This window comes from Acomys minous (genome assembly GCF_964271855.1).
Source record: "Acomys minous genome assembly, chromosome: 13".
NCBI lineage: Eukaryota > Metazoa > Chordata > Mammalia > Rodentia > Muridae > Acomys > Acomys minous.
Window position 1 is genome coordinate 90,835,641 of NC_140495.1, and position 26,225 is coordinate 90,861,865.

General features: G+C 46.0%; 1 protein-coding gene and 1 long non-coding RNA gene across 2 annotated transcripts in view; one reads left to right on the top strand and one right to left on the bottom strand.

Moving 5' to 3' along the window:
* Positions 1-2,720: 2,720 nt before the first annotated feature.
* Positions 2,721-2,971, top strand: LOC311580415. Its single transcript, XR_014773458.1, has 2 exons — positions 2,721-2,793; positions 2,848-2,971. It is a non-coding gene; the product is annotated as an uncharacterized lncRNA (long non-coding RNA).
* Positions 2,972-6,216: 3,245 nt separating this feature from the next.
* Positions 6,217-26,225, bottom strand: part of MYPN (myopalladin) — an 87,710-nt gene continuing 67,701 nt past the window's right edge. Inside the window, exons 13-20 of the mRNA XM_084751925.1 lie at positions 19,744-19,965; positions 17,895-18,044; positions 14,343-14,425; positions 12,211-12,337; positions 11,328-11,535; positions 9,475-9,640; positions 8,369-8,502; positions 6,217-7,203 (exon numbers count right to left, since the gene is read on the bottom strand). Coding sequence (XP_084608051.1) covers positions 7,034-7,203; positions 8,369-8,502; positions 9,475-9,640; positions 11,328-11,535; positions 12,211-12,337; positions 14,343-14,425; positions 17,895-18,044; positions 19,744-19,965 — 1,260 coding nt within the window. The 3' untranslated portion in view covers positions 6,217-7,033. The remainder of the gene's footprint in view (positions 7,204-8,368; positions 8,503-9,474; positions 9,641-11,327; positions 11,536-12,210; positions 12,338-14,342; positions 14,426-17,894; positions 18,045-19,743; positions 19,966-26,225) is intronic.

Consider the following 26,225-nt stretch of genomic DNA (forward strand, 5'->3'; position numbering starts at 1 on the left):
GCAATTCGTTTCTCGCTGGATGCCTGTGAACACTGAGTAAGGACTAGAAAGATAAAGCTGTGTTTAATAAGCTCATATATTGCGAAATTCTGATTATTTTGTTTTCCCTCGTTTCTAGTTGGCTTTCTCTGGCTGTATCAAACACCTGGACCTAAAGCAACTTGGGAAGGAAAGGGTTTATTTCCTGGTAGCTGGTGGGGCCATCATGAAGAGGGAAGTCGGGGTAGGGAGGGAGACTGAGGCAGAAGCCATAGACCTGCTGGTTGCTAATTTGCTCCTGTGGCTTGCCGAGCCTGCTTTCTTCTTCTTCTTCTTCTTCTTCTTCTTCTTCTTCTTCTTCTTCTTCTTCTTCTTCCGGTTTTTTGAGACAGGGTCTCTCTGTGTAGCCTTGGCTGTCCTGGACTCACTTTGTAGACCAGGCTGGCCTCAAACCAAACTCGCTGCGATCCCCCTGGATCTGCTGCCTCTGCCTCCCTAGTGCTGGGGATTAAAGGCGTGTGCCACCACTGCCTGGCCCAGCCTGCTTTCTTGAACCATCCAGGACCACTAGAGGTGGCACCACTTCCAGTGGGCTGAGCCCCCTCACATCAGTTATTAATCAAGAAAACACTCGTCCCCTCCACACACACACACGGACTTCCCTACAGCCAAGCTAGAGGAGTTTCTCACTTGAGGTTAGCGCACCTCTGTTCCCCATTTCCAGATTAACCAGGCTACGGAGAGCCCTCCCGCTTTTTGTAGAGAAGGGACTTTGGGGGTGGAGGCGATTTCTGATTGGAGACTCTTTGAAAAAGACCTCATCCTCTGGGCGCTCCACGAGTGTGTGCTGCTTGTCTGATGACCGTAGTATAGAGAGTAGAGTAGGCGAACAGATGCACCGTCTTCCCACTTTTCCAGGAACACACCACATGTGTAGCCAGGGGTGCATTCTGCACAGATGCCAACGCCTTAGCTGTAAGGCATCTGTATCCCTTTGAACCTCTTGTGGTAAGTTTTGGGATCAAGTCTCGGTAAATAAAACGCTGTTTTCTCATTCTTAGCTGCTCATTGGGATCACCTGAGAAACCGTAAAAACTAAGGCTGAGCAGAAGAACAGCTCGTGAGAGGCGGAGGCCGGATGATCAAGACTTCAGGGATTACTCAAGACTCCATCTCAAACAAGCAAACAGAACATTGTTGCTGGGTGTTTGAGCACACTGTGAACCCTGAGATTGTGTACTGGAAAACCTGTTCTAGTTGTGGTGTGGCTCAATCATAGCACGCACTTTAAATCCAAGAGCTTTCTGTAAACAGGATTAAATAAAACCAACCATAAATCAAGAGGTGGAGCAAGCAACTAGTTGACAGGGAGTGAACTTAGGGAAAAACCATAGAGAACGAAATGAGGTCTGGAGGATGGATAGAGAGACCAACAAGTAGAAAGGAGGGGCATTCAGTTTGAAGGGTTTTTAAGACAGTGTGGAGGGCAGGGGTCTTTTTCCTTCTGGAGCATTGGCTGGATGCTTTCTCTGCCTCTCTGAGCTAGCAGGCTTTTCACCCCAGCATCTGGCCCCTTAGTCTTTATTGGTAAAACCAAACATTTGGGATTTTGTTTTAAAACAACAAAAAATAAAACTCAAACCAAAGACACCTGTCTCACAACCCTTGTACTTAGTTACTTAATTGATCTGAAGTGTGGACTGAGTGTTGGCAGCTTCATATATATAAAGACAAGGTTTTACTGTATAGCCTTGACTAGTCTGGATTTTAATATGTAGACCAAGCTGGCCTCGAACTGACAGAGCTCAATCTGTCTCTGCTCCCAGATGGTGGCATTCAAGACTGAATGGGTGCTGGAATTTTTAAAGAGCGTTCTAGTAGGTTCTAATGTGGTGGCAGTGGAGGTGCATGGCTTTAATCCCAGCACTTGGGAGGCAGAGGCAGTTGGATCGCTGTGAGTTCGAGGCCAGCCTGGTCTACAGAGCGCGTTCCAATACTACTTCCCTGTCTTAAAAAAACAAAACAAAACAAAACAAGCAAACAAACAACCAAGAAGGAGGAATGGGGAGAAAGAAACACATATTAAATTTTAAATTCATGTTAAGTCAGTAAATATTTGTTTATGCTAACTCTGTGTAAGCCACAGAAATCAATGCCTAACACAGTCCACATCAGTAAGTAGGACATGGAGGCAGGCGGGGGTGGGCTCAGTGAGAGCAGGCAAGGCCGAGCACACAGTCTGTGCACGGTGTAAAGCCGTGCACAGAGCTTCTGTACCTCTACACCCAAGAAATTTGCCATGAGGTTTCAAAGACAGTGTTCTTTCAGAAGACCCGAGTCTGGTTCCCAGCAACCACGTCAGACAGCTTACAACGGCCTGCAGCTCCAGCCTCAGGTGATCCTATGCCCTCCTCTGACCTTCCTGGGTACTCACACACAACTGTACATGCACACAGGTTTACACATTAAAAAAAAAAGTCTTTTAAAACAAAGAAGGGGACTTACAAGTTATATTTCCAGTTGTGAACCTAGCCTTTAACGGCTGAGCCATCTCTACAGCCTGGGCTTACGAGTTACATAGAAGAAATGGTTTGGCTGTCTCTTCCTAGGTGATAAGGACTGTGCATGTCACTTAACACATCATTAAGCCAGGGGGAGCAACAGCTTACGAAACAGAAGACGGCGGGTTTGATTAGGGCTGTGCTGAAAACAAATCTGTCCAGAGGAACTGAGATCTTTTACTCCAATATCCTTTATTACAATAGAATTTTCAAGGCAGCGGTGGCTCACACCATTAATCCTAGCACTCCAGGGGCAGAGGCAGAGGCAGAGGCAGAGGCAGAGGCAGAGGCAGAGGCAGAGGCAGAGGCAGAGGCAGAGGCAGGCAGATCTCTATTAGTCTAAGGCCAGCATGGTCTACAGAGCAAGTTCCAGGATAGCTAGAGCTACACAGAGAAACCCTTTCTCAAAACAAACAAAACAAAAAACAAAACAAACCCAAACCAAACCAACAACAACAAAACAGAAAACAAAAACCCACCACCACCACCAACAACAAATGACAATAGAACTCTAATAGAATTGTTGAAGCATACACTGATTCTTTTTTTTTTTTTTTCATAGCATCAAGGTTCTCAACAAAGGGAAATTCTGCCTCTCAGAGAATAGCCAGTTAGTTATGTATGAGATTGGAGTCACCACAGCTTGAGGTAGGGCAACAGGCCAGGGGAGACACCAAATATGACACAATGCACAGGACAGCCTCCTACAATGACTATGGAGTGCCCCTGAAAGTCAGCACTGCTGAGAGTTAAAACATAACCCTGTAGAGTTTATAGTTACAGAGTTACTGGAGAGCCGAGCTTTGCTTTATTTTGAGTGAGACAGCACCACCTAGTGTCAAAATACAGTATTTATCTTTTTGTTTTGTTTTGTTTTTTGTTTTTCAAGACAGGGTTTCTCTGCATAGCCCCGGCTGTCCTGGACTTGCTTTGTAGACTAGGTCGGCTTCAAACTCACAGAGATCCTCCTGCCACTGCTTTCCAAGTGCTTAGATTACAGGCGTGTGCCACCATGCCCAGATTTCTTAGTTCTTGAACAAAAGACAAGATTTTAAAAATACTCAGTGAGTTGGTATTGGAGATGAAGGCTATCCGTGGGATGACTAGCCACACTTTACAGAAGTTGTCATAATGGTGGATTTTTTATACATATTGCATACTTGGATATATATTCCAAGTCTGAATATAAGAGTTAGAATAAATAGGACTAGAGCCAGGCATGATGTCATGGTGTTGGTTTTATATATATACACTCCAGAGGCAGTCTCAGAATTTAAAAAGTGATTTTTGGTTGTAAGGGACTTCATAACGAAAGGCACGGTGGAAACAACGTATGACATTGATGTTGCCTCTGGAGCTATCAAGATGGTGCAGCTGGCAAGGGTACTTGCTGATAAACCTGACCATCTGGGGATGATTCCTAGGGCCTGTGTAGTTAAAGGAGGGAACTTATTCCCTCAAGTTGTCATCTGACATCTACATGCATGCTGTGGCATGTCTTGCCCTATAGCAAAATAAAATTGCAAGACAGGTACAATTATAGGGCACACACCTATAATCCCAGCACCCAAGGAGGCAGAGGCAGGCGATCTCTGTGAGTTTTAGGTCAGCCTGGTCTACAAAGTGAGCCCAGGACAGCCAGGGCTACACAGAGAAACCTTGGCGGAGGGGGTAGGGGAGAATTGTGCTGCAATTTTTCCAGGTGAGGTGGTGCATGCCTGTAATCCCAGCACTAGGGGAAGTAGAAGTAGGCAGATCTCTGTGAGTTCAAGACCAGCCTGGTCTACAAAGAGAGTCCAGGACAGCCAAGGCTACACAGAGAAACCCTGTCTTTTTTTAAATTTAATTGAGACTGGCCTAATTATAAGAGGTTTAGTCCACTGTCATCATGGCGGGAAGCATGGCAGCGTGCAGGCAGACATGGTGCTGGAGAAGGAGCTGAGAGTTCTACATCTTGATCTGAAGGCAGCAGAAGGGGACTGCGTGCCACACTGGGCATAGCCTGAGCATAGGAGACACTCAAAGGTCACCCCACAGTGACACACTTCCTCCAACGAGGCCACATCTCCTAATAGTGTCAATCCCTAAGGTCATGCATAGGGGCCATTCCTGTTCCAACCACCACAGAGACTGAGAAGATTTTGGAGTGTGCTTAAATGTGTTGTGTGTCTGTGCATGAGCGTGTGCATCTGCTCGGGAGGCCGGAGGTCAGCTCTAGTGATGTCTTCAATTGCTTGACACCTTTGTGTGTGTGTGTGTGTGTGTGTGTGTGTACAAACTCTCAAAACTCAAGAGTTTGATAACTGGGCTAGACTGACTGGCTAACAGGCTGCAGAGCCTCTCCTGTCTGTCTGTTCCTCCCATAGCTGGGATTATAGGGCCACGCAGCCTCACTCTGTTTGTTTGTTTGTGCATTCTGGAGGGTGGACCTCAAATCCTCAGGCTCATGTGGCAAGTACTTTACCAACTGAGTTGTCATCTCCCCTGTCTGTTTTTTATTTATTTATTTATTTTTGTTTCCCTTTTTTAAACAGGGTCTTACTGTGTAGCCGTGGCAGACCTGGGATTCACTGTGTAGATCAGGCTAGCCTGGAACTCACAGAGATCTGCCTGCCTCTGCCTCCCGAGTGCTGTGTACCGCTACTGTACCTGGCTGGTCTCCTATAACTCAGGCTGGTCTCAGCCTCCCCATGCGGTGTGTAGTAGAGGCTTTGCACTCTTCTTTATTATTATTTATTTATTTGTGATGTATACAGTGCTCTGCCTGCATGAATGACAGAGGAGGGCATTAGATCTCATTATAGATGGTTGTGGGTGCTAGGAATCGGAACTCAGGACCTCTGGAAGAGCAGTCAGTGCTCTTAACCACTGAGCCATCTCTGCAGACCTGACTTTGCATTCTTGACCCTCCTTCTTCACCTTTCCAAGGGCTAGAGCTATGGGCACACACCACAATGCCCAGCTCGATGAGATTTTGTTAGTTATGAAGAGACTGCAGACTTCCATTTCCCCGAGACCAGATCTATGACCCAAGAAGCACTACAGCAGATGCCTTAAATATTAGCTCCCTGTTAATTACATTGTAAGGTCTGAAAGTCAGAACCTGTGTCTTTTTTTTTTTTACATTTACTTATTTGGGGTGTGCAGGGCATGTGGGTGCCATAGTGTAGGTGTGCAGGCTAGAGGAAAACTTGCAGAAGTCAGTTCTCTCCTTTCACTGGGAGAAAGGTCGGTTCCGGGAATTGAACTCAGGCTCTCATACTTGGCAGCAAGCACCTTTATCTGCTCAACCAACTCTCCTGCGCCCCCATTCATATTTTTGTGTCCCCCACGGCACCTAGCATAGCATTTTACACAGAGTAGACAGATGGGATTTTTTTTTTTTTTTGGAGCAAATGAATTTATTTTTATACTGGAAACCCTTGCCTTGAAGCAAAGAAAGTTTCAAGCCTTTCTAAGCAATTACTATCTCCAGCTAAAAATCACTTAAGCAGGACGCCAGCTGAGGGGGACCTGGCATGGAGAACATCAGAGATTTGAGCAAAGGGAATTGGCAACAGACACCTCTAGTTCACACCCCTGGCTTGCCTGAAGCCGGCCCCTGTGACAGCCATGCCCGGGGGTGGGGGGTGGGGGTGGGGTGGGTGTGGGGGTTAGGGTGGGGGGGTGGGGGTCTTGTTTGGGCTCGCCTAAGAATGGTAGAAACCCCAGTTCAATGCAAGAGCCATTCCCAGCTGATATATCCTGAAGGTCTCAGTTGTGCTCAGCACCCATCCAGGCGCTGGGGACGGATGTGACCTTCCGACTAAAACGGCGCTGATAGGCCGATGGGAACCTTATTTTGACCATGGAACAAGTGCACTGTGAAATCTTTAGTGTCCTTATGGGCTTTGGTTGTTGTTGTTGTTGTTCCTATGTTTTGTTTTATTTTTAAGTCTCAGGCATACTTTGGCTGCTTATTATGTGATTCCACAGGCAGGATATGCAAACTAAGTGTTTCACCACTTTGGGGGGGGGGGGCGGTGTATGGCAAGACCCTCTAATGTTAAATGGGAGCTCCTTTAATGAGGTCACCCAGATGACTGATAAGGATGTAGCCCATGGAAGGCGACGATAGGCTCCCAGTCTTTCTACTTTGTTATCTATCCTATAGATGCTAGCGTCTCTCAGCCCTGGTTATGGCTCCTAACTGCTCCTAGCTGGGCCTAACATCCCTAAACACGGGGTAGGAGAGCACGCCAGCCTCCCCACCCCCAGCCGTGGTGGCAGTGGTTATGGTATCTTTGGTTTCTGTGTATTGTCTACTCTCGTCCCCTCCCCCTCTCTCTCCCTCAGCCGAGGCTCAAAAAGCCCCAGCCAGCTTAACTTAAAACACTTCTCCTCACAGGTCCAGCAGGGTGGGAACGCGCCCCAGATCCAGTTGCTTGGAAACCACTGCCTACGATCAGTCTTCCTTCCCCTCCACAGTCTACCCGCTTACACAGTGGGCGCCCTTAAAGTTCGTCGCTCTCCACTACACTCCGAGAGGTGCAGGAGTACACCATTGTGCTTTCCACGGAGGAGAAGGCAGAAAAGATGTCAAGTCCTTTGCTGGTGAGAGATCCATAGCGGCTGCCGCTGGGCCGGATGGACATGGGGGGTGGGATCTGCTGGTGCCACTGAGCTGGAAAATGGACCAGATTAAATGTTAGGATCAGAGGAACCAACGGGAGGATTGTTGCTGGGTGCATTTGACCCTTGTGTCAATACTCCCTGTGGATTCTTGGTAAAACATTTAAACATATTTGAGTCTGAGAGACCCCATTCGTAAAAAAAAAAATATATATATATATATAATTAAAACCTTCCTGCTGCCGGGTTGGTGGTACCCTCCTGTAATCCCAGCACTTGGGAGGTTGGATGCAGGGAAGATTGGGAGTTCAAAACCAGCCTTGGCTATATGGAAAATTTGAAATCAGTCTGGGCTTCCTAAGACCCTGTCTAACGTTGAGGAAGTACAGGGGACAGGGAGAATTATGGAGACTTTAGAAGAGAAAGGCAAGAATGAGCCTCTCACCAGCTGGGAAGCAAAAATTCCAGTGTAAGGCCAGGCATGACATCCCAGCACTCGGGAAGCAGAGGCAGGTGGATCTCTGTGAGTTCAAGGCCAGCCTGGTCTACAGAGTGAGTTCCAGGCCAGCTAGGAGAGTACAGTGAGGCCTTGTCTCAGAACAAAGAAGCACGACCAGCAGCTGCGTACTGCGTTTTCCTCTGCCCAGCTGAAAGTCTAACATTTTCAGTTCCAGGGATGATCTTCTGGCACTCACGGATACCTGCACTCACTAGGCATGCACTCCTCAGATATACATAAATGAAAGTAAATTCTAAAAAAAACCCCCCAAAACAAAAAATATACTCCTGTCTTTTCCCTTTTCTTGATAAGTGAGATTATACAATGGCTCTGGAGATGACTTCAGTAGAATTATAATATGATAAGGTAAATGTGTGAGCCACTAAGGTTGAGTAAGGAATTTAATATGTGCCCTTTTCTCGTAAAGGTTTCTGTCAGAATCCCTAGAAAAAAGGAGGGGCAGAAAAAATGGCTGAGCTGGTAAAAGCACTTGATGAGAAGCCCAACCACCTGATTCTCAAAAACAAACAAACAAACACACAAACAAACAAACAAACACACAAACAAACAAAAAACCAGTAGGGAGAACCCATCTTCCAAGCACCAAAAGCACAATGTAATCTATCTAATTTGTTCATGGAACATTCTACAGTAGTCTTTAAAATGGTGTTTTAAAACCGCTGTCCACAGCACCGATGTTCCTTGAATGACATCATACCGTATATATCCAACCTAGCTGTGCAGGACACGATGCCAGCTTCGTTCTTGGCGGACAGCGTATACCACCCAGCGTCAGATTTCTTGGCTGGCTGGATGAGGAGGCAGACGTAGCCTGTGGCGTCCTGGTGCATGCTGGAGAAGAGAAAGAGATTATTCGCCTCTAACTCAGGAGCAGAAGCGTCCCTGTCAACTTTAGGCTTGGAGAAACTCTTTGAGGAGGGTCAGGGGAAATTTAGCTTCTTAACCAAAGCCTAGAAAAGCCTTCGTATTGTCCTCTCTCACCTTCTCCCCCTCCCTCCCTCCCTCCTTCCGTCCTTCCCTCCCTCCCCTCTCCTCCCTTCCCTCCCTTATCCCCTGTCCCCCTCTTTGACATAGAGTCTCCTGGCTGGGTCCGGAAATTACTAGATAGACCACAATAGCCTCAGCGCAGACATCCTTCTGACTCTTCCTGCTCTTCACCCAGACCTCTTCTCCCCCTCCTAAAGATTTCTTTATTTGAGTCACATGCATACTGACACCCAGAGGACAGCATCCAAGAATCTCTGGAAGTAGGGTTGCAGGTGGCTGTGAGCTACCTTGTGGGTGCTGGGAACCAAACCTGGGTGCTCTGAGTCCTCAGCAAGTGCTCTTAACTACTGAGCCATTTCTCCACCACCATTCCTTTTTGAGACAGAGTCTCATGTAGCCTAGGGAGACCTTGAGCTCACTATGAAGCTGAGAACTTGAACACTTTAAAAAAAAAAAGATTTTTAAAAATTCCTTTATTATGTATACAATGTTCTGCCTGTATGTGTGCCTGCAGGCCAGCATGGTACACATACTTTTAGTAAGGCAAAATGAGAAGGAAAAAAAATACTAAACAAAACTTCTGAGAGTAGGAGCAGCTAAAAGGGAAGAATTCCTGCCCTTCCCCCACCCCCTTTTGACACTGAGTTTCACTAGTCTGTCTAGGCTGACTCAGAACTCACTGTGTAGCCCAGGCTGGCCTGGGACATACACAACAACAGGGCTGAAACTCAGGAGCGCTACACTAACTGAAGGAAGCCAGCTGCGAGAGACTGCGGGCTTATTTGGATGGTCCCACAGGCCCTCCTGAGCAGGTACCTGATCCTCTCTCTACTGAAGGGGATGGTCTCGTTGTCTTTCTTCCAGTAGAACACAGGAGGCGGCATGCCTATGACGCGGCATTCCAGCCTCACCGGGTGGCCCTCCGGAACACCACTGTTTTGAAGCTTCTCCAGGATCACAGGTGCCTTTTTCACCTCTTTGGCTGAACAAGAAAAATGACTTTATTATTGGAAGGCTAGCAGGTGCCTTGAGGTTAATGCCTCAAAGTCATGACATTTATTTATTTATTTATTTATTTATTTATTTATTCATTTATTTATTTATTTCCTTGAGACAGGGTTTCTCTGGGTAGCCTTGGCTGTCCTGGTAGACCAGGCTGGCCTCAAACTCAGAGATCCACCTGCCTCTGCCTCCCCAGGACTGGGACTAAAGGCGTGCACCACCATTGCTCGGCTCAGGTTGTTTTGTTTTTTCTTTTAATGGGCCACCCACAGTGGGAGGAAGGCCATCACTAGAATTTCTACATCCTGATTAAATTCTGACTGGACCACTATCATGCACCTGTCGATGCCTCGCTTGCCTTTTTTTCTAGGCATTGCTGTGTTTTAGTCACATTACCTTCTAAGGTAAAGGCTCATTTGTTTATCAACTCAACATTTGGTGAGCACCTTTCACTGAAACAAACATCAGAGAAACGCAATAAACCAGGGTCTCAGGAAATGGCTCAGTGGGTAAAGGTGCTTATTGTTGACTAAGCATAAAGACCGAAATTTGATCCCCCAGGCCCGAATAGTGGAAGGAGCCAGCCTACTCCCCAAGCTGTACTCTGAGTGCCACACACAGGCCATGGCATACCCTCTTCTCCATAAGAAAAAACACAACAGAGCAAACAGGAGCCTCTGGCCTCAGAAGCTCAGAGTCTGCATGGAGGCAAAGCAGTGAACATTTACACTGTAGCCCAAGCATGCTCTGTGAGGCTTGCCTGTTCTCATACCATGGAAACAGAGGAGGTCGGGAAGGAAGGGCTGCCTGGCAAGCCCACTGTGCCCTGGTGGTGAACGGATTTAGGTTATTATTATTATTATTATTATTATTATTATTATTATTATTAGTATTATTTTGTTTTGTTTTGAGACAGGGTTTCTCTGTGTAGCCTTTACTGTCCTAGACTCACTTTGTAGACCAGGCTGGCCTCAAACTCACAGCAATCCGCTTGCCTCTTTCTCCCGAGTGCTGGGACTAAAGGTGTGCGCCGCCACCACCCGGTTGATTTAGGCTTTTAAATTTTATTCATTTCTATTTTTGTTTTTGAGAGAAGACCTCAGGTAACCAGACTAGACTCAATTTCACTGTGGAGGGTGACCTCCTGTCTCCACCTTCCCAGTGCTGGGGTGCCATGTATATGCTACCACACCTGGTATAAGTGGGTGTGGTGTGCTCTCAGGCACTCCACCAACTGAGCTGATAAACCCTCAGTCAGGAAGTTAAGACTTTACAAAAGGGTGCTGGGTAAAGAACTTTCCAGGTGGCAGGACTGTGTGATGGCACCGGTGCAACGCACATATACGTAACTCAGGAGACAAAAGAGCCTGGGATGCTCCAGGAATCGTAGGCTAAAGGGCAAAAGACTAGAATTTAGTGACAGCCAATTAAACAACTCACTGACTGCTTAGCCAATTATTGCAGTTGCTCCCATTGCTTAAAACTAAGAGGCAACCCTACTACATATCTAGATTATGTATCCGTGTCTCAGAAAGCAGCCTGCTGCAGTGAAGGGGAAAGCGATTGCTGGGGCAAGGGGATTCTGGGACCCCGTCGTCTGAGCATCTGGGTGTTTGGACAGTCCCGTTTGAAGGGGGTTCTGCGCAGGGGTCCAAAAGCAAACCTACCTACTACAGTGAGCTCCAGACTGAAGGAATTCTGCCCAGTTTTGTTGGTAGCCACGCACGTATAGGTCCCTGCGTCGCGCTGCATGAGCGGATCAATGAGCAGAGAGTGGACTCCGGTCTCTCTCACCAGCATCTTGTGGGAGGCGTCTGGCAGCACAGGTTGCCCATTGAGCAGCCATGTCAGCTCCGGGGGCGGTAAGCCACTCACCTAACGACGGACAAAACAGCTGACGCAGACGACACACTGATGGCAGGCAGATTCATCAGGTGACAGAGTTCTTTATCCTTACTGGCACCAAATATACGCTGTTGGTTTTCCGAGCCAGGGTCTCTCCATGTAGCCCTGGCTGTCCTGGACTCACTCTGTAGAACCAGGCTGGCACTGAACTCACAGAGATCCACCTGCCTCTGTCTCCTAAGTGCTGAGATTAGAGGCACATGGCACCACAGCTGGCAGGCTTTAAATTTTTTAAGCTTACAGAATTTTTATTAAGATATGGTGATTTAGCTGGGCACGGTGGCACACGCCTTTAATCCCAGCACTCCAGAGCCAGAGGCAGAGGCAGGCAGATTGATAGGAGTTTGAGGCCAGTCTACAAAGCGAGTCCAGGACGGCCAAGGCTACATGAAGAAACCCTTGTCTTGAAAAATGAAGGGGAAAAAAAAAGATTTTAATGATATGGTATTAAAAAGATTAAATGCTCCAAAAAAAAAAAAAAAAGCCTAAGGAGAGGACAGCTTCCCTACCTTCCTTTAAGACTTCTTCAGTGGGGGGGGGGGGAACCCCACAAAACAAATACAAACAGAAATGAGTGTAAACAAATAACTAGGTGCAAACTCTAGACAGACCTGGAGTTAAGGATGGGCATTTGGAAGTAAGTACCTTACAGTCCAGCCGACAGAGGCGGCCCTCGTGAGCCACCATATCCCCAGGGGCCTGCAGGAAGTGTGGTCGGAAAAAGCGTTCCTGTAGCGGCTCTTTGTCTCTGTCTTGCATTCTGGACCTTCCCCTACAAGAAGCATTTACGGGCATGAAACAATAACCGTATGCACTTAGGCATGGCTATAAGGCTATATATAGTGAGACAGAGTCTCCTATAGCCTAGGCTAGCCTCGAGCTCAATGAGTTATCAAGGATGACCTTGAACGGATCCTCCAGGCTCTGTCTCCTGAGTGCTGGCCTTACAGGCATGCATCATCATGCTCTGTTTATGTGGTGCTGGGGATGAAGCCTAGGACTTGGTGCACGTTAGGTAGGTGCTCTACCAAATGAACCACACCCCTAGAGTAGAGACAACTTACTGGACAACCAACCAATCAACCAACCAACCAGTCAATCATAGCCTAGAACTCTGTCTCTGTCTCTGTCTCTGTCTCTGTCTCTGTCTCTGTCTGTCTCTGTCTCTGTCTCTGTCTCTGTCTCTCTCTCTCTCTCTCTCTCTCTCTCTCTCTCTCTCTCTCTCTCACACACACACACACACACACACACACACACACACCAAACCCAAAGGTCCTTACGGCAAGTACTCCATACACTGTAGTATTATTCTGAATTCTGAAATCAAGCAAACAGGCTCAGGGGCTGGGTGCTTCCAGAGGACCCAAGTTCAGTTCCCGGAACCCATGCTGGGTGGCTCACAACCTCCTGTGAGTTCAGCTTCAGGGGGTCCAATGTACCTGTACCCATGTGCACACGCTCTGCCCATATATATAACTAAAAATAATATGAATAAAATAAGCAGGCCTTAGCTTCTCTCTCTCTGAAGCCACCCCGTGTTAATGGGCTCAGCTCCCCCTCTCTGTGGGCCTTGGTAACTTGTTGAGAAGTCATCAAAATAAACAAGTAAATCTGTACTCAGTCTGCTAGCCCAAAGAGAACAGGATCCCCCAGAACAGCGCGGCTGGGACTGCAAAGAAATCCAGCCTGGTGATAAATTATGGTGGATAATTAAAGATAAACTTGAAGTCAGTAAGGCTGACCAACAGTAACAGCTGTCCTAAGAAACAAAACAAAATAAAAGAGATAAAGGAGGGTGTGGAGAGCATCTTCACAGCGATGTGAGACACTGTATGTGAAACGTGGGTCATTTGATTTTTCAACCTCATCATCTATGGTAGCTTTACTAAGACTTCGTGGCACCCTAAGACTCAAGCGGAAGGCCAGGCTCTTTCACATAAGTGGTTCGTAAAATCCGAGAAGAATACCTACTATAATGGGGGCTAAAGTGGCATATCCAGCTCTAGAGTTTCTTCTTGGGGATAGAAAAGCCTATCCTGGTGGTGGTGGCGCACGCCTTTATCCCCAGCACTTGGGAGGCAGAGGCAGGCGGATTGCTGTGGGTTCGAGGCCAGCCTGGTCTACAAAGCGAGTCTAGGATAGTCAAGGCTACACAGAGGAACCTTGACTCGGAAAAAAAAAAACCCACAAAAAATAAAAACAAAAACAAAAAAGACAGTCCTTTCACAGGGTCTCATCACACATTGTGTACATGGGCATTACCGATGGGTTCAATTGTTTTGACCCATTATAGTTGTGTCAAAGGGGTTGGGCATGTAGTTGGTCTAGTGTGTGCTTAGCATGCATAAAGCTCAGGGTACATTCCTCTGCACACATGAAGGTCAGGATTTATTCCCCAACACCACAGAAACTGGGTGGTACATGCCTATAATCCCAACACTTAAGTATCAATTTAAGGGCATCCTCGGCTATGTACTGAGCCAGCCTGGGCTACACAGGAGCCTGTCTAAAACAACAATAAAAATGAACAACAACAAAATGGTGCCGAAGCCTGGAGCATCCCAAAGATAACTTGAGCCTATGCATCTCCGGGGGATTTTGTTAAAGTGGGAATTCTGACTTGGGTGCTCTGGATCCGGCTTGGGTGTCTGTATTTCAAGGAGATGGTGGTACTGTAACGTGTGCGAAACAGTGATTTGTAGGCCTTACAACTGCTGTTCACCGTGGTGAGTGGAGATATGGGAGGGATCCAGAACAGAGGGGTCTCCTGTCTTTACCTGTGAGATTGACCAGCAGGGCTGAGTCGATTTCGAAGGGGCAAACTCTGTACCATCAAGTGGCCGGAACAGCTGATCCTCCCCTGAGAAGCAGAAAGCACACAAGATTAAAATAAGGAGAAATCCACATTCTTCAATTTATATTAATGTTTTCTTCATTAAAACATTATACATTTTTTTTTCCTAACAATAGAGATTTTTCTGTGTTCAAAAGGCATGAAAATAATGCAACTCTTGTTTTGTTTTGCTTTTTGACACAGGGTTTCTCTGTGTAGCCCTGGCTGTCCTGGAACTTGCTCTGTAGACCAGGCTGGCCTTAAACTCAGACATCCACCTCCTAAGTGCTGGGGTTAAAGACATGCTCTACCAGCTGAGTGAGGTGGCACACACCTGTAATCCCAGCACTCAATAGGCAGAGGCAGGTGGATAGATGTGAGTTCGAGGCCAGCCTGGTCTACAAAGCAAGTCCAGGACAGTCAAAGCTACACAGAGAAACCCTGTCTTGAAAAACAAACAAACAAACAAACAAACAAACAAAAACCCAAAACAAAAAAGGAACCAAACAAATAAAACACTCAAAACCAAAACCGAAAAGATGTTCTACCACATTCTACTAAAACAATGCAACTTTTAATCCCCACCCCACCCCCTGCCTGTGTGTGTATGTGTGTGTGTGTGTGTGTGGCCAGTGTTGGGAGTCTTCCTAGATGCCTTTCCACTTTAATCACTAAGGTAGGATCTCTCAGTTGAAGCCAGAGCTTGCAGATATGACTCATGGCTAGCAGCTTGCACTGGGGCTCTCATATCTCTGCCTTCCCAGGCTTGAATTCCAACGGGGCCACCACATCCTCCCAACATTCACATGAGCACTGGTGGGCAGGCTTGTACACCAGGTGCTTTAAAAATCTGGCTTCTGGGTGCTGGAGAGATGGCTCAGAGGTTAAGAGAGCTTGCTTACTCTTCCACATGACCAGAGCTGTTCCCAGAATCCACATAGCCACATAATTCCAGGGGATCTGATACCCTCTTCTGATCTCCGAGGGCATATGCATCACACACACACACATAAACACTCATTAAAATATATGTAGATATGGCTTCTTTTAAAAATTATTATTACCAGGTCACATGCCATGCAACAGTCTTGGTAAAGGTCAGAGGTCAACTTTGTAGCATTAGTTCTCTCTTTGCATTTTTACATGCCTTCTGGGGATCAAACTCAGAGATCACTGATCTCATGTGACCAATGTCTTTACCCACTGAGCCATCTTTTCAGGCCCAATATGACTTCTTTTTTGTTTGTTTGTTTGTTTTTGTTGTTTTTTGAGACAAGGTTTCTCTGTGTAGTCTTGGTTGTCCTGTACTCTCTTTGTAGACCAGGCTGGCCTTGAACTCACATCGATCTGCCTGCCTCTGCCTCCCGAGTGCTGGGATTAAAGGCCACCACACCTGGCTCCAGAATAACTTCTTTTTAAAAATATTTAATTTAATTTTAATGTATGTGTGTTGGTGTGAGGGTATCAGATCTTGGAGTTACAGACAGTTGTGAGCTGGCATGTGGGTACTGGGAACTGAACTCAGGTTCTTTGGAAGAGCAGGCAGTGCTTTTAACCTCTGAGCCATCTCTCCAGCCCCCTAAAATGGCTTCTTAAGTCACAATTTGTTGCAGGATATTTGATCCCAATGTGATTCCTGAGATTGTGAACTGTAAAAACCTGTCTTTTGTTCGGCATGGCTCAGCCCTAACACATACCTTTAATTGTAGAGCTTTCTTTACACAGGGTATAATCAAATTAACCCTGGGTGGTCAAGAGGCGGAGCAAGAAACCAGCTGATAGAAATTAAAGAATAGGAGGGACTTTGAGTTGAGGGGTATTTAAGACAGAGTGTAGATGTAGAAGGGGTCTTTAGCTCTTTGGCACTTAGCTCTCTAGCTCCTCAGCTCCTTGGCCTTTGGCTTTTTGGGCTTTGAGCCAGCAAGCCTTTAGCCTTGGGTTTTTTGGCCTTTTCTTCCTGGCCTGTCAGCTGAGCTAGTGAGCCCTTTGGGCCTTTTCCATCGGGACCGTGAGGTGAGTAGGAAGGTCAGCTGGGTGCTTTCTCTACCTCTCCGAGCTAGCAGTTTTTTCACCCCAGCATCTGGCTCCTGAGTTTTTATTGGTAAAATAGAACGATCTGGGATTATCAATTAAAAACAACTGTTGGTATTTCAGGTTGAAAGACTTTTAGGGGTTTTGCAATAATTTCCACTTTAACCTAAGAAATAAGAAGAGCACAAATATTTTTAAAGTTGCCATTCCCCTGCCCCCCCCATCTCCGCCGAATTTAACATCATTTGCAGCAACAATTCAAAGAGCATGGCCAGATATTTTTATGTTTTCCTCAATAGATATTCATCAACATTGACATTGGTGGAAATGCATTAAAATGGAAATTATAGCTGTATTTTTTTTTTTATTTGAATGGCAATTGAAAATACACAGGCCTTTCTCTTAGGAGAATTTTAAAACTTGGCCTCATTTGGAAAAAAAAAAAAGGAAGATCTCCAACTTTTATCTATAAAGAAAAAAAAATCTGATATGAGTTTGAGAGATACTTAAAGCCCCCCCCCCCTTTTTTTTTTAATTCCGAGGCAGGGTTTCTCTGTGTAGCCTTGGCTGTCCTGGAATTCACTCTGTAGACCAGGCTGCCTTCCTCTGCTTCCCTGAGTGCTGGGATTAAAGGTGCGCATCACCACCTCCCAGCTTAAAGCCTTTTTGAAGTGATTTATTCTTTAGGCTTATTTAATTTTCTTAGAGATTTGATTATGTGTATGAGTATTTTGCTGGAATACGTATCTGTGCACCATGTGTGTGTCTGGTTCCCTTGGAAGTCAGAAGATGCCGGAACTCCCGGACCTGGAGTTATGGGTGGCTGTCAACTGCCCCGTGGGGGCTGGGAACTGAGGCCTGGCCCTCTGGAAGAACTTCAAGTGCTCTGGACCACTGATCTACCTCTGTAGCCATCATTTATTTATTTAATTTGTATTCATGTGTCTGTGTCTGTTTGCCCGGTGTGTGGGTGCCTTCAGAGGCCAGAAGAGGGTGTCGGAGCCCGTGGAGTGGAGCTACAGGTACTTGTGAGCCATCTGACGTGGGTGACACGGTTCTTCTGGAAGATTGGCAAATGCTCTCAACCACCCACCGAGCCGTTTCTCCAGCCCTCCTGCTTTTGTTTTGATTTGTTTTCTGCCTTCAAACCCAACACATTGCGACCTTGCCTTGGCTTCCTGGGAGCCCCCACCATGCTTGCTTGTTTTTAGAGCACTGTTGAGGATCAAACCCAGGGCCCCAGGCATGCTTGACGAGCGCTTTAAAAGCTGAACTGTATCCTTTTTCCCCACCGGTATTTTCGGACAAGGGCAGCAAGCTGCAGGCTAGTCTAAATTCCACCCTGCTTTCGAGTTAGGTGCAATCCCAATGCTTTGCGTTCATTCTCCTCAGCGCCTGTCAAGGTCTCTCATTCACGGTAACCGTCGATTACTCCTTCCGACCTCCAGGGGGCCCTGCAACCCACCTGGGGGTTGGCTGCCATGATGGTGTAGTTGCCGTCGTCATCACTGTTGGTGGACTCAATGTGCAGGGAGCAGGTCCCGTCTCCCTCTCGCCGCATTCTGCAGTGCTCATTTCTCTTAGAAATCTGCTTCCCATCTTTGAACCAGTAAACCTGGAGTGAAAGGTAAGCAGGGAACTGTTGGTGAAGACATACTGTTCTGAGTACCTTCATTACTCAGTACCTGAGTACCTGTACCCATACGATACTTAAATTTAAAAATTACAATATAGTCTAGCATTGGGGTAACGTTTTTGACTATCTTTATTGTATCTCATAATTAGCTTAAAGATACTCTAAGGATCAAATATGTCTTCATGAGCAAAGCAATGAACACAAGGGACCTGGATCACGTCCCATTCTCCACCCCCCATGTCTCCCAGTCATAAGGCAGATGCAGGTCTAAGCAACTGGGGAGGCTCACCTTGCCTGAAAGGCTAGCAGGGCTGATTGGATGAAGAAGAATAAGGCTAGGATTACGTTGCTAAAATTACCCTCTGGCCAGAATCCCAACTCTAAGGCTGAAATGTACGGATTTGCTGTGCATGTGGCTAGCCCTGCACGTGTGAGGGCGAGTTCTTCAAGGCAGGGAAGATAAAGCGCTACTTTTCCTTGGTTACCTAAATGTGAGGCACCACCACAGTCATGTTTGTGAAAGAGGATCCCTTGCCACAGTCACACCAGGTGCAAATCCCTCTCTGACTGCCAAGGAATGTGGTGACTCAGAACCAGTGACAAGCATGGGACATTCTTGGCATTTACTAGCCTAACAGTGAGGACACTGATATAGCCCTTGTACATCAAAAGGCACCCTGTGGGTATTCGACAGAAACTAGACACAATGACAAATGTTAATTGGATGAGCCCAGTGGTTAAGAGAGCCAATAAGCCAAAATAATGCATCGGGGCTAAGAATTTTGTTTTAAACTTTTATTAAAATTTAGAGAAAGTTCAATGTGGTGGCACTCGCCTTTAATCCCAGCCCTCCAGAGACAGAAGCAGGTGATCTCTGTGACTCTGAGGTCAGCCTAGCCTACACAGTAAGTCCTAGACCAGTCAAGACTATATAAAGAGACCCTGTTTAAAAAACAGATGAAAAACCCTAACACATTTAATCTTTTTGGCCTAATGATCCTGTTCCTGATATTATTATTAGCTAAGTCATCTAGGCTTTGCTAATTTTTGAGAATTGTTTTTCATTTTTCTTCTGAAGATGTTTTGCTATAGTATAAGTTGGTTTTTATTTTTATTTTTAATTTTTTCTTTTCTGAAATAGGGTATCATGTATCATACATCTATTGGCCTCAAACACACTATGTAGCCAAGAGTGATCTTGAACTTTTGATTCTCCTGAGTATTGGGATTATAGGCATGCATCACTATTACCAGGTTTCTTTCTTTGTTTTGTTTTTATGGTTTGGGGAATTGAACCCAGGGCTTCAAGCTTACTACTTAGTGAGCTATGCCAAGCCTGAGACCTTTGTTTTTCAGGTGTCTCTGGTAGGGTGTGTGTGTGTGTGTGTGTGTGTGTGTGTGTGTGTGTGTGCGGGAATTGGCCAGAAGAGGGCATCAGACGCCCAGTAGCTGGAGTTACAGATGGTTGTGAGCCACCCAAAGTGATTTCTCATTCTGTAAAAGCAGAATGCTCTTGGCTGCAGAGCCTGTTCTTGGTGTGGGGGACACATGCTAAAGCTTGTCCATGAGATACAAGAACTCTGACACTGAGCTACTTCCCAGCCCCGTGAGGCTTTCCTCACGATACCGTATATAGTTCCAAGCTGTTGACGATCAATTGTCAGGCCATCTCCCCTACCTTTGGTACGGGTATCCCGACAATTTTGCAGGTGAAGGTGACTGGAGACCCTTCAGTCACCCGGAAGTGCTTGAGTCTTTTGTCAAAGATGGGTGCAATACACTTGCCCGTGGGGATTTCATCATGCTGTATCTCATCATCTGATTCATCAACGGGAGTACGCTCCAAGCGGAACTCTATCTCATTCATCAGCCTCTGCTCAAAGCTTGAGATTTTATATTCCTGTCAAAATAGAAGGGTATGTTGAGATTCCTGTAATATAAGATACATATCATCATCATCACCATCATCATCACCATCATCATCATCATCATCATCACCATCATCACCATCACCATCATCATCATCACCACCACCATCATCATCACCATCATCATCATCACCACCATCACCATCACCATCATCATCATCACCACCATCATCATCACCACCACCACCACCATCATCATCATCACCATCATCATCATCACCACCACCACCACCATCATCATCACTACCACCATCATCATCATCACCACCACCATCATCATCATCATCATCATCATTATTGTGTAAGGGTCTATGCAGCTCCTTGGAGTTGGTTCTTGTCTTGGGGTTTCTTATTTTTTTAAATATTTATTTATTTTTACTGTGTGTCTGGATGTTTTGCTTGCACATATGTCTGTGCAACATGCCTGTGAGCCACCATGTGTGTGCCTGGAATTGAAGCCGGGTCTTCTGAAAGGACATGCAGTCCTCTTAACCACTGAGCCATCTCTCTGGCCCCTTAGGTGGGGCTTCCATTGCTGTGATGAAGACTATGTCCACAAGCAACTCTGGGAGGAAAGGGTTTATTTCTTCTTACAGCTTACATCATGCAGAGAAGTCAGGGCAGAAACTCAAGATATGTCTGGGTTTGTGTCAGGTTGAGAAAAACTAACCAGCCCACCCCTGCTTCTGCCTTATGGGTTCTGGGGATGAACTCCAGCTGTCAAGTTTGTGGAAGGGAAGCACACAAAAGTATATCCAATAGTGAAGGATAAAATCCAGCTTCAGAAAGGCTGTTTGAGCTGTAGGGAAGTTCGTTGACATGTATGTATAGTTCACTTGGGTGTGTGACAGTTGACTTGCAAGCTTTTTATAGTAACATTTATAAAATTAAAAACTATAAAATAAACAGACATTTCTGGTCAATGTACCAACCATGTAATAAGTTGTATGAATTGAAGATGATATTATAGAAATGCCAAAATAAGAATATAAAGGCCAGGTTGCTTCCGTGACAGATTAAACATTTGGCAGGTTGAGCCCTCGGAACAAGGACACTGGGCCAGAGAATGCTGTGCAGCCCGTTACTAAAACCCTGAGCGGATTGGCAGTTTGTGTAGCACTTTGCTTGATCTCAAGGTCAGACATGGCTGCCACACACAGATCCAACTGTGAAGTTACAACCTAGGTCACAATTCCTGATGGGCTGTGCAAACGCTGCATGTTTACGCCAAGCCCGTGGGTCGTTTTTTGCACTGTTAGCTTCTGAAAATGCCACTATGGGTCCACTGTTGGTGGATGCATGTTTCTGATTTCCCATATAGATTTGGGCCACTTCTCACTCTCTTCTGCCTTATCCACTTTCAGAATAAAAATGCAAGTTTCTGTATGAGCTGCCTTCAGTGATACCTCTAATTAAAGGAGAGCGCACATATGTATGTGTGAGCACACATGTACACTACACACACACACACACACACACACACCCCTTCTGTATAGAACTCAAATAATTGAAAAATGGCCTCTGCTTTCTAGGTTTCTGGTTCCTTAGCATTACAGCAGCTGTGCACAAAAGAAAATGAAAATCTAAATATAATAATTTCAGGAGAAGATGATATTTGAAATTATTACTTCTCTTTTAATCCTCTGAGGGGAGCTGTGTGGTACTTTGAGTGAGAATGGACCCCATAGGCTCAGATATTTAAATGCTTGACCCCCCAGTTAGTGGAACTGTTTGGGAAGAATTAGAAGTTGTGGCCTTAGGCCGGGCGGTGGTAGTGCATGCCTTTAATCCCAACACTCAGGAGGCAGAGGCAGACAGATCGCAGTGAGTTCGAGGCCAGCCTGGTCTACAAAGTGAGTCCAGGACAGCCAAGGCTACACAGAGAAACCCTGTCTAGAAAAAAAAAGAAAAAAAAAGAGAAAAAAGAAGTTGTGGCCTTGTTGAAGTAAAGTGGCCATGCTGGAGAAAGTGTGCCACCTTGGTTGGGCTCTGGTGATGTTTCAAATGCTCAAGCCAGGTCTATTGTCTCTCTCACTCTCTTCCTGCTGCCTGTGGGTCAGGATGTAAAGCTCTTAGATCCTGCTCCAACATCAAGCTTATCTGTCTCCCAGCTTGACCATGAGTAACCCTCCAAAACTGTAAGCAAACCCCAGTAAAATAAGTTGCCTTGGTGTTTCTTCACAACAACAGAACAGTGACCAAGATGGATGATAATTTGACAGCTTGAAACATTGTATTTCAGGGGTACATCTGCAGGAAGCTTCTTCGTGTAAGTGGAGTGGAGAGCACTCTTTTCCTGTTGAGAACCACACACAGTATAGGGGCGGGTCCTAAATCAGACATATCCATAGCCAGCACTGGGGTTGGCACCTGACACTGCCTGGGTTCCTCGGCTCTGCATTTCCAATCTGGCGTCAGGGGTTGATAATGAAACAAATCAAGCCTTAAGAAAGTCCAGCCAGGGCTGGGCATGGTGGCGCATACCTTTAATCCCAGCACTCGGGAGGCAGAGGCAGGTGGATCACTGCGAGTTCAAGGCCAGCCTGGTCCACAAAGCTAGTCCAGGACAGCCAAGGCTACATAGAGAAACTCTTGTTTCAAAAAACCAACTCCCCTCAACCCCCCCCCCAAAAGAAAAGAAAGTCAAGCCAAAGTGTTCCCATTGGATTCTGGGTATGCTGTGCACTATTTATCTATATCTATCTATCTATCTATCTATCTATCTATCTATCTATCGACAGTGTCTCACATATTTCAAGCTGCCCTCAAACTAGGTGACGGGAGCAAGGAGGGGAAGGGAGGTGAAAAGGAAGCTCCCACTGTTTAACAGAAAAACAAAATATTGCACATGGCTACTTAACAACTAGGAAAACAGCATCTTGAACTTTCTTTCTGGGGTACCTATGAACAAATTCTGCAAAATAGGTTGACCAGTTCCCATACTGGAGAAATAAACTATGTTATAATGTGAAATGTAAACCTGCCTTTAAACAACCCTTTGATTATCAAAAGTACAAATAAGTGTTTCAAAGCTAGGCATGGTGGCGCACATCTTTAATCTCAGCACTCGGGAGGCAGAGGCAGGTGGATCTCTATGAGTTCAAGGCCAGCTTGGTCTACAAAGCAAGTCCAGGACAGCCAGGGCTACTACACAGAAAAATCCTGTCTCAAACAAAACAAAAACAACAACAAACCAAATAAGTGTCTCAAATCAGCAAATGGTCGTGTGTGTGTGTGTGTGTGTGTGTGTGTGTGTGTGTGTGTGTGTTTATGCAGCTCAGGCTGACCTTGAACTCCTCACCCTCCAGCCTGTGTCTGCCTAGTGCTAAGATTACAGATGTGAACCACCACACCCACTTCATTCACTGCTGGAGATGGAACCCGGGATTCTGTGTGTGCTCGGCAAGTGCTCTGCACATCTCCAGCCCTATCTGTTAATTTGCATCACGCTCTCATATAGGTATTCTTTCCTTTTGGCACAAAAACTTACTGGGAAGCAAAGAGCCATACAGGTGGAGAGCAGGATTTTGTCTGGTGGCCATTCCACACACTCAGTGTACTGTAAAGACTGAGAAGCTGGGTATGCTTGTGTCCACCGGTAATTCCAGAATTTGTGAGCTGATGGGGGGGGGGGATACAAGGATTGCTGAAGGTTTGAGACCAGCACGGGCTATATAGGTATCAGGCTAGCCTGGGCTACAGAGCAAGGCCCTGTATCGGAACGCTAGGGAGGTAGGGAGACTGAGAAGTGCTAAGTGCAATGGAACATACTTGTAATCCCAGCCCTCTGGAAGCTGATGCAGGAAGGCAAATAGAAGGTGATTTGGGATACATATTTAGACCCCATCTAAAATGAAATCTATGTGTGTGGGTTTGAGGGGGCATAAAGGATTTGAGGAAAAGATGAAGAGTAACTGGAATGGCCAGACTTACAGGGACCTGAGGTTATAGGAGATCAGTTTAGGACAGCAGAGATCCTGCGGTGGTTTGAATAAGAATGGCCCTCATATGCCGGGCAGTGGTGGCGCACGCCTTTAATCCCAGCACTCGGGAGGCAGAGGCAGGCGGATCGCTGTGAGTTCGAGGCCAGCCTGGTCTACAAAGCAGCAAGTCCAGGATAGCCAAGGCTACACAGAGAGACCCTGTCTCAAAAAACAAAACACAGACAAACAAAAAACCCAAACAACAACAACAACAAAAAGGATGGCCCTCATGGGCTCATATATTTGAATGCTTTACCTGCAGTTGGTGGATCTGTTTGGAAAGGATCCAGAGATGTAGCCTTGTTGGAGGAGGTTTACCACAAGGATACCACTAGGAGTGGGTTTTCAGGTTACAAGAGTCCGAGCCATTCTCAGTCTCTCTGTCTCTCTGTCTCTGTCTCTGTCTCTGTCTCTGTCTCTGTCTCTCTCTGTCTTTCTCTGTCTCTGTCTCTGTCTCTGTCTCTCTCTCTCTCTCTCTCTCTCTCTCTCTCTCTCTCTCTCTCTCTCCTCTCTCCTCTCTCCTCTCTTTCCCTCCCTCTCTCTATCTTGTGCTTATGGATCAAGGTGTGAGCTCTCAGCTCCTTCTCCAGTTCCATGCCTGCCTGCTGCCATGCTTCCCAACATGACAGTCACGGACTCTAACCCTCTGGAACTATGAGTCCCAAATTAAATGCTTTCTTTTATAAGTTGCCTTGGTCCCAGTAGTGGAAAAGTGGCTAAGATAGATCTGAAATGACAGATTATCTTACGGGTCAGCTATGGAAGCGCCTCAGAGACGGGACGGTTCAGCTTAGAGCTGGTGGAGGAAGACACACTCTCTCTGCTTCTTTAGCACAGTTGTTCCCACTGTGTCTTGGAGTTACTAGTGCTGTGATGAAACACTATGACCGAAGCAACTTGGGGAGGAAAGGGCTTGTTCAGCTGCTTCTTCAGCACCATGGCTCACCATCAAAGGAAGTCAGGACAGGAACGCAGGCAGGGCAGGAACCTGGAGGCAGGAGCTGATGCAGAGGCCATGGAGGGGTGCTGCTTGTTGGCTTGCTCCCCATGGCTTCCTCAGCCTGCTTTCTTATAGAATCCAGGACCATCAGCCCATGGATGACACCACCCACAATGGGCTGGCCTGTCCTCATCAATCAATAATTAAGAAAATGCCCTACAAGCTTGCCTACAGCCTAATCTTTTTCTAATTATTTAGTTTTATTTTATGTGCATTGGTGTTTTGCCTGCATGTATGTCTGTGTGAGGATGTCAGATCTTAAGAATTACAGACAGGCACGCCTTTAATCCCAGCACTCAGGAGGCAGAGGCAGGCGGATCGCTGTGAGTTCGAGGCCAGCCTGGTCTACAAAGTGAATTCAGAACAGCCAAGGCTAACACAGAGAGACCCTGTCTCGAAAAAACAAAAACAAAAACAAACAAACAAAAAAAAAGAATTACAGACAGTTGTGAGCTGCCATGTGAGTGCTGGGAATTGAACTCAGGTCCTCTGGAAGAGCAGTCTGTGCTCTTAACTGCTGAGCTATTTCTCCAGCCCCTACAGCCTAATTTTATGGAGGCAATTTTTCAACTGAAGTTCCCTCCTCTCAGATAACGTTAGCTTGTTTCAAGTTGACACAAAACTTGTCAACACACCTAGCCTATGATTTTGCTCTCTGCACTTTCTATTAACAGTGGCAAATACAGGTCCAAAGACATTACATAGAAATTTTCAGAAGTAAACAATTGACAAATTTTAAATAGTTTTATAAATAGTGTATTATTATAACTATTCTATCATAGTTTTTAATATTTTTAAAGATTTATTTATTTAGTATGTATACAGTGTTCTTTTTTTTTTTTTTTTTTTTTTTTTTTTTGGTTTTTTGAGACAGAGTCTCTCTGTGTAGCCTTGGCTGTCCTGGACTCACTTTGTAGACCAGGCTGGCCTCGAACTCATAGCGATCCGCCCGCCTCTGCCTCCCGAGTGCTGGGATTAAAGGCGTGCGCCACCACGCCCGGCATATACAGTGTTCTTGCTTGCATGTACTGCACACCAGAAAAGGAAACCATATTACATTATAGGTAGTTATTAACCTCTGAGTCATCTCTCCAGCCCAGTTTTTAATATTTTTAACATTTTTCATTTATTTTTAGTGTATGATGCATGTAGGGGCATGTACAGGGCTCAGAAACCACCTTTTGTCTCTTTTCATTTTAAACATGGGTTTTCATTATCAAAGTCAGGTTGCTGGGCTTGTGTGGCAAGT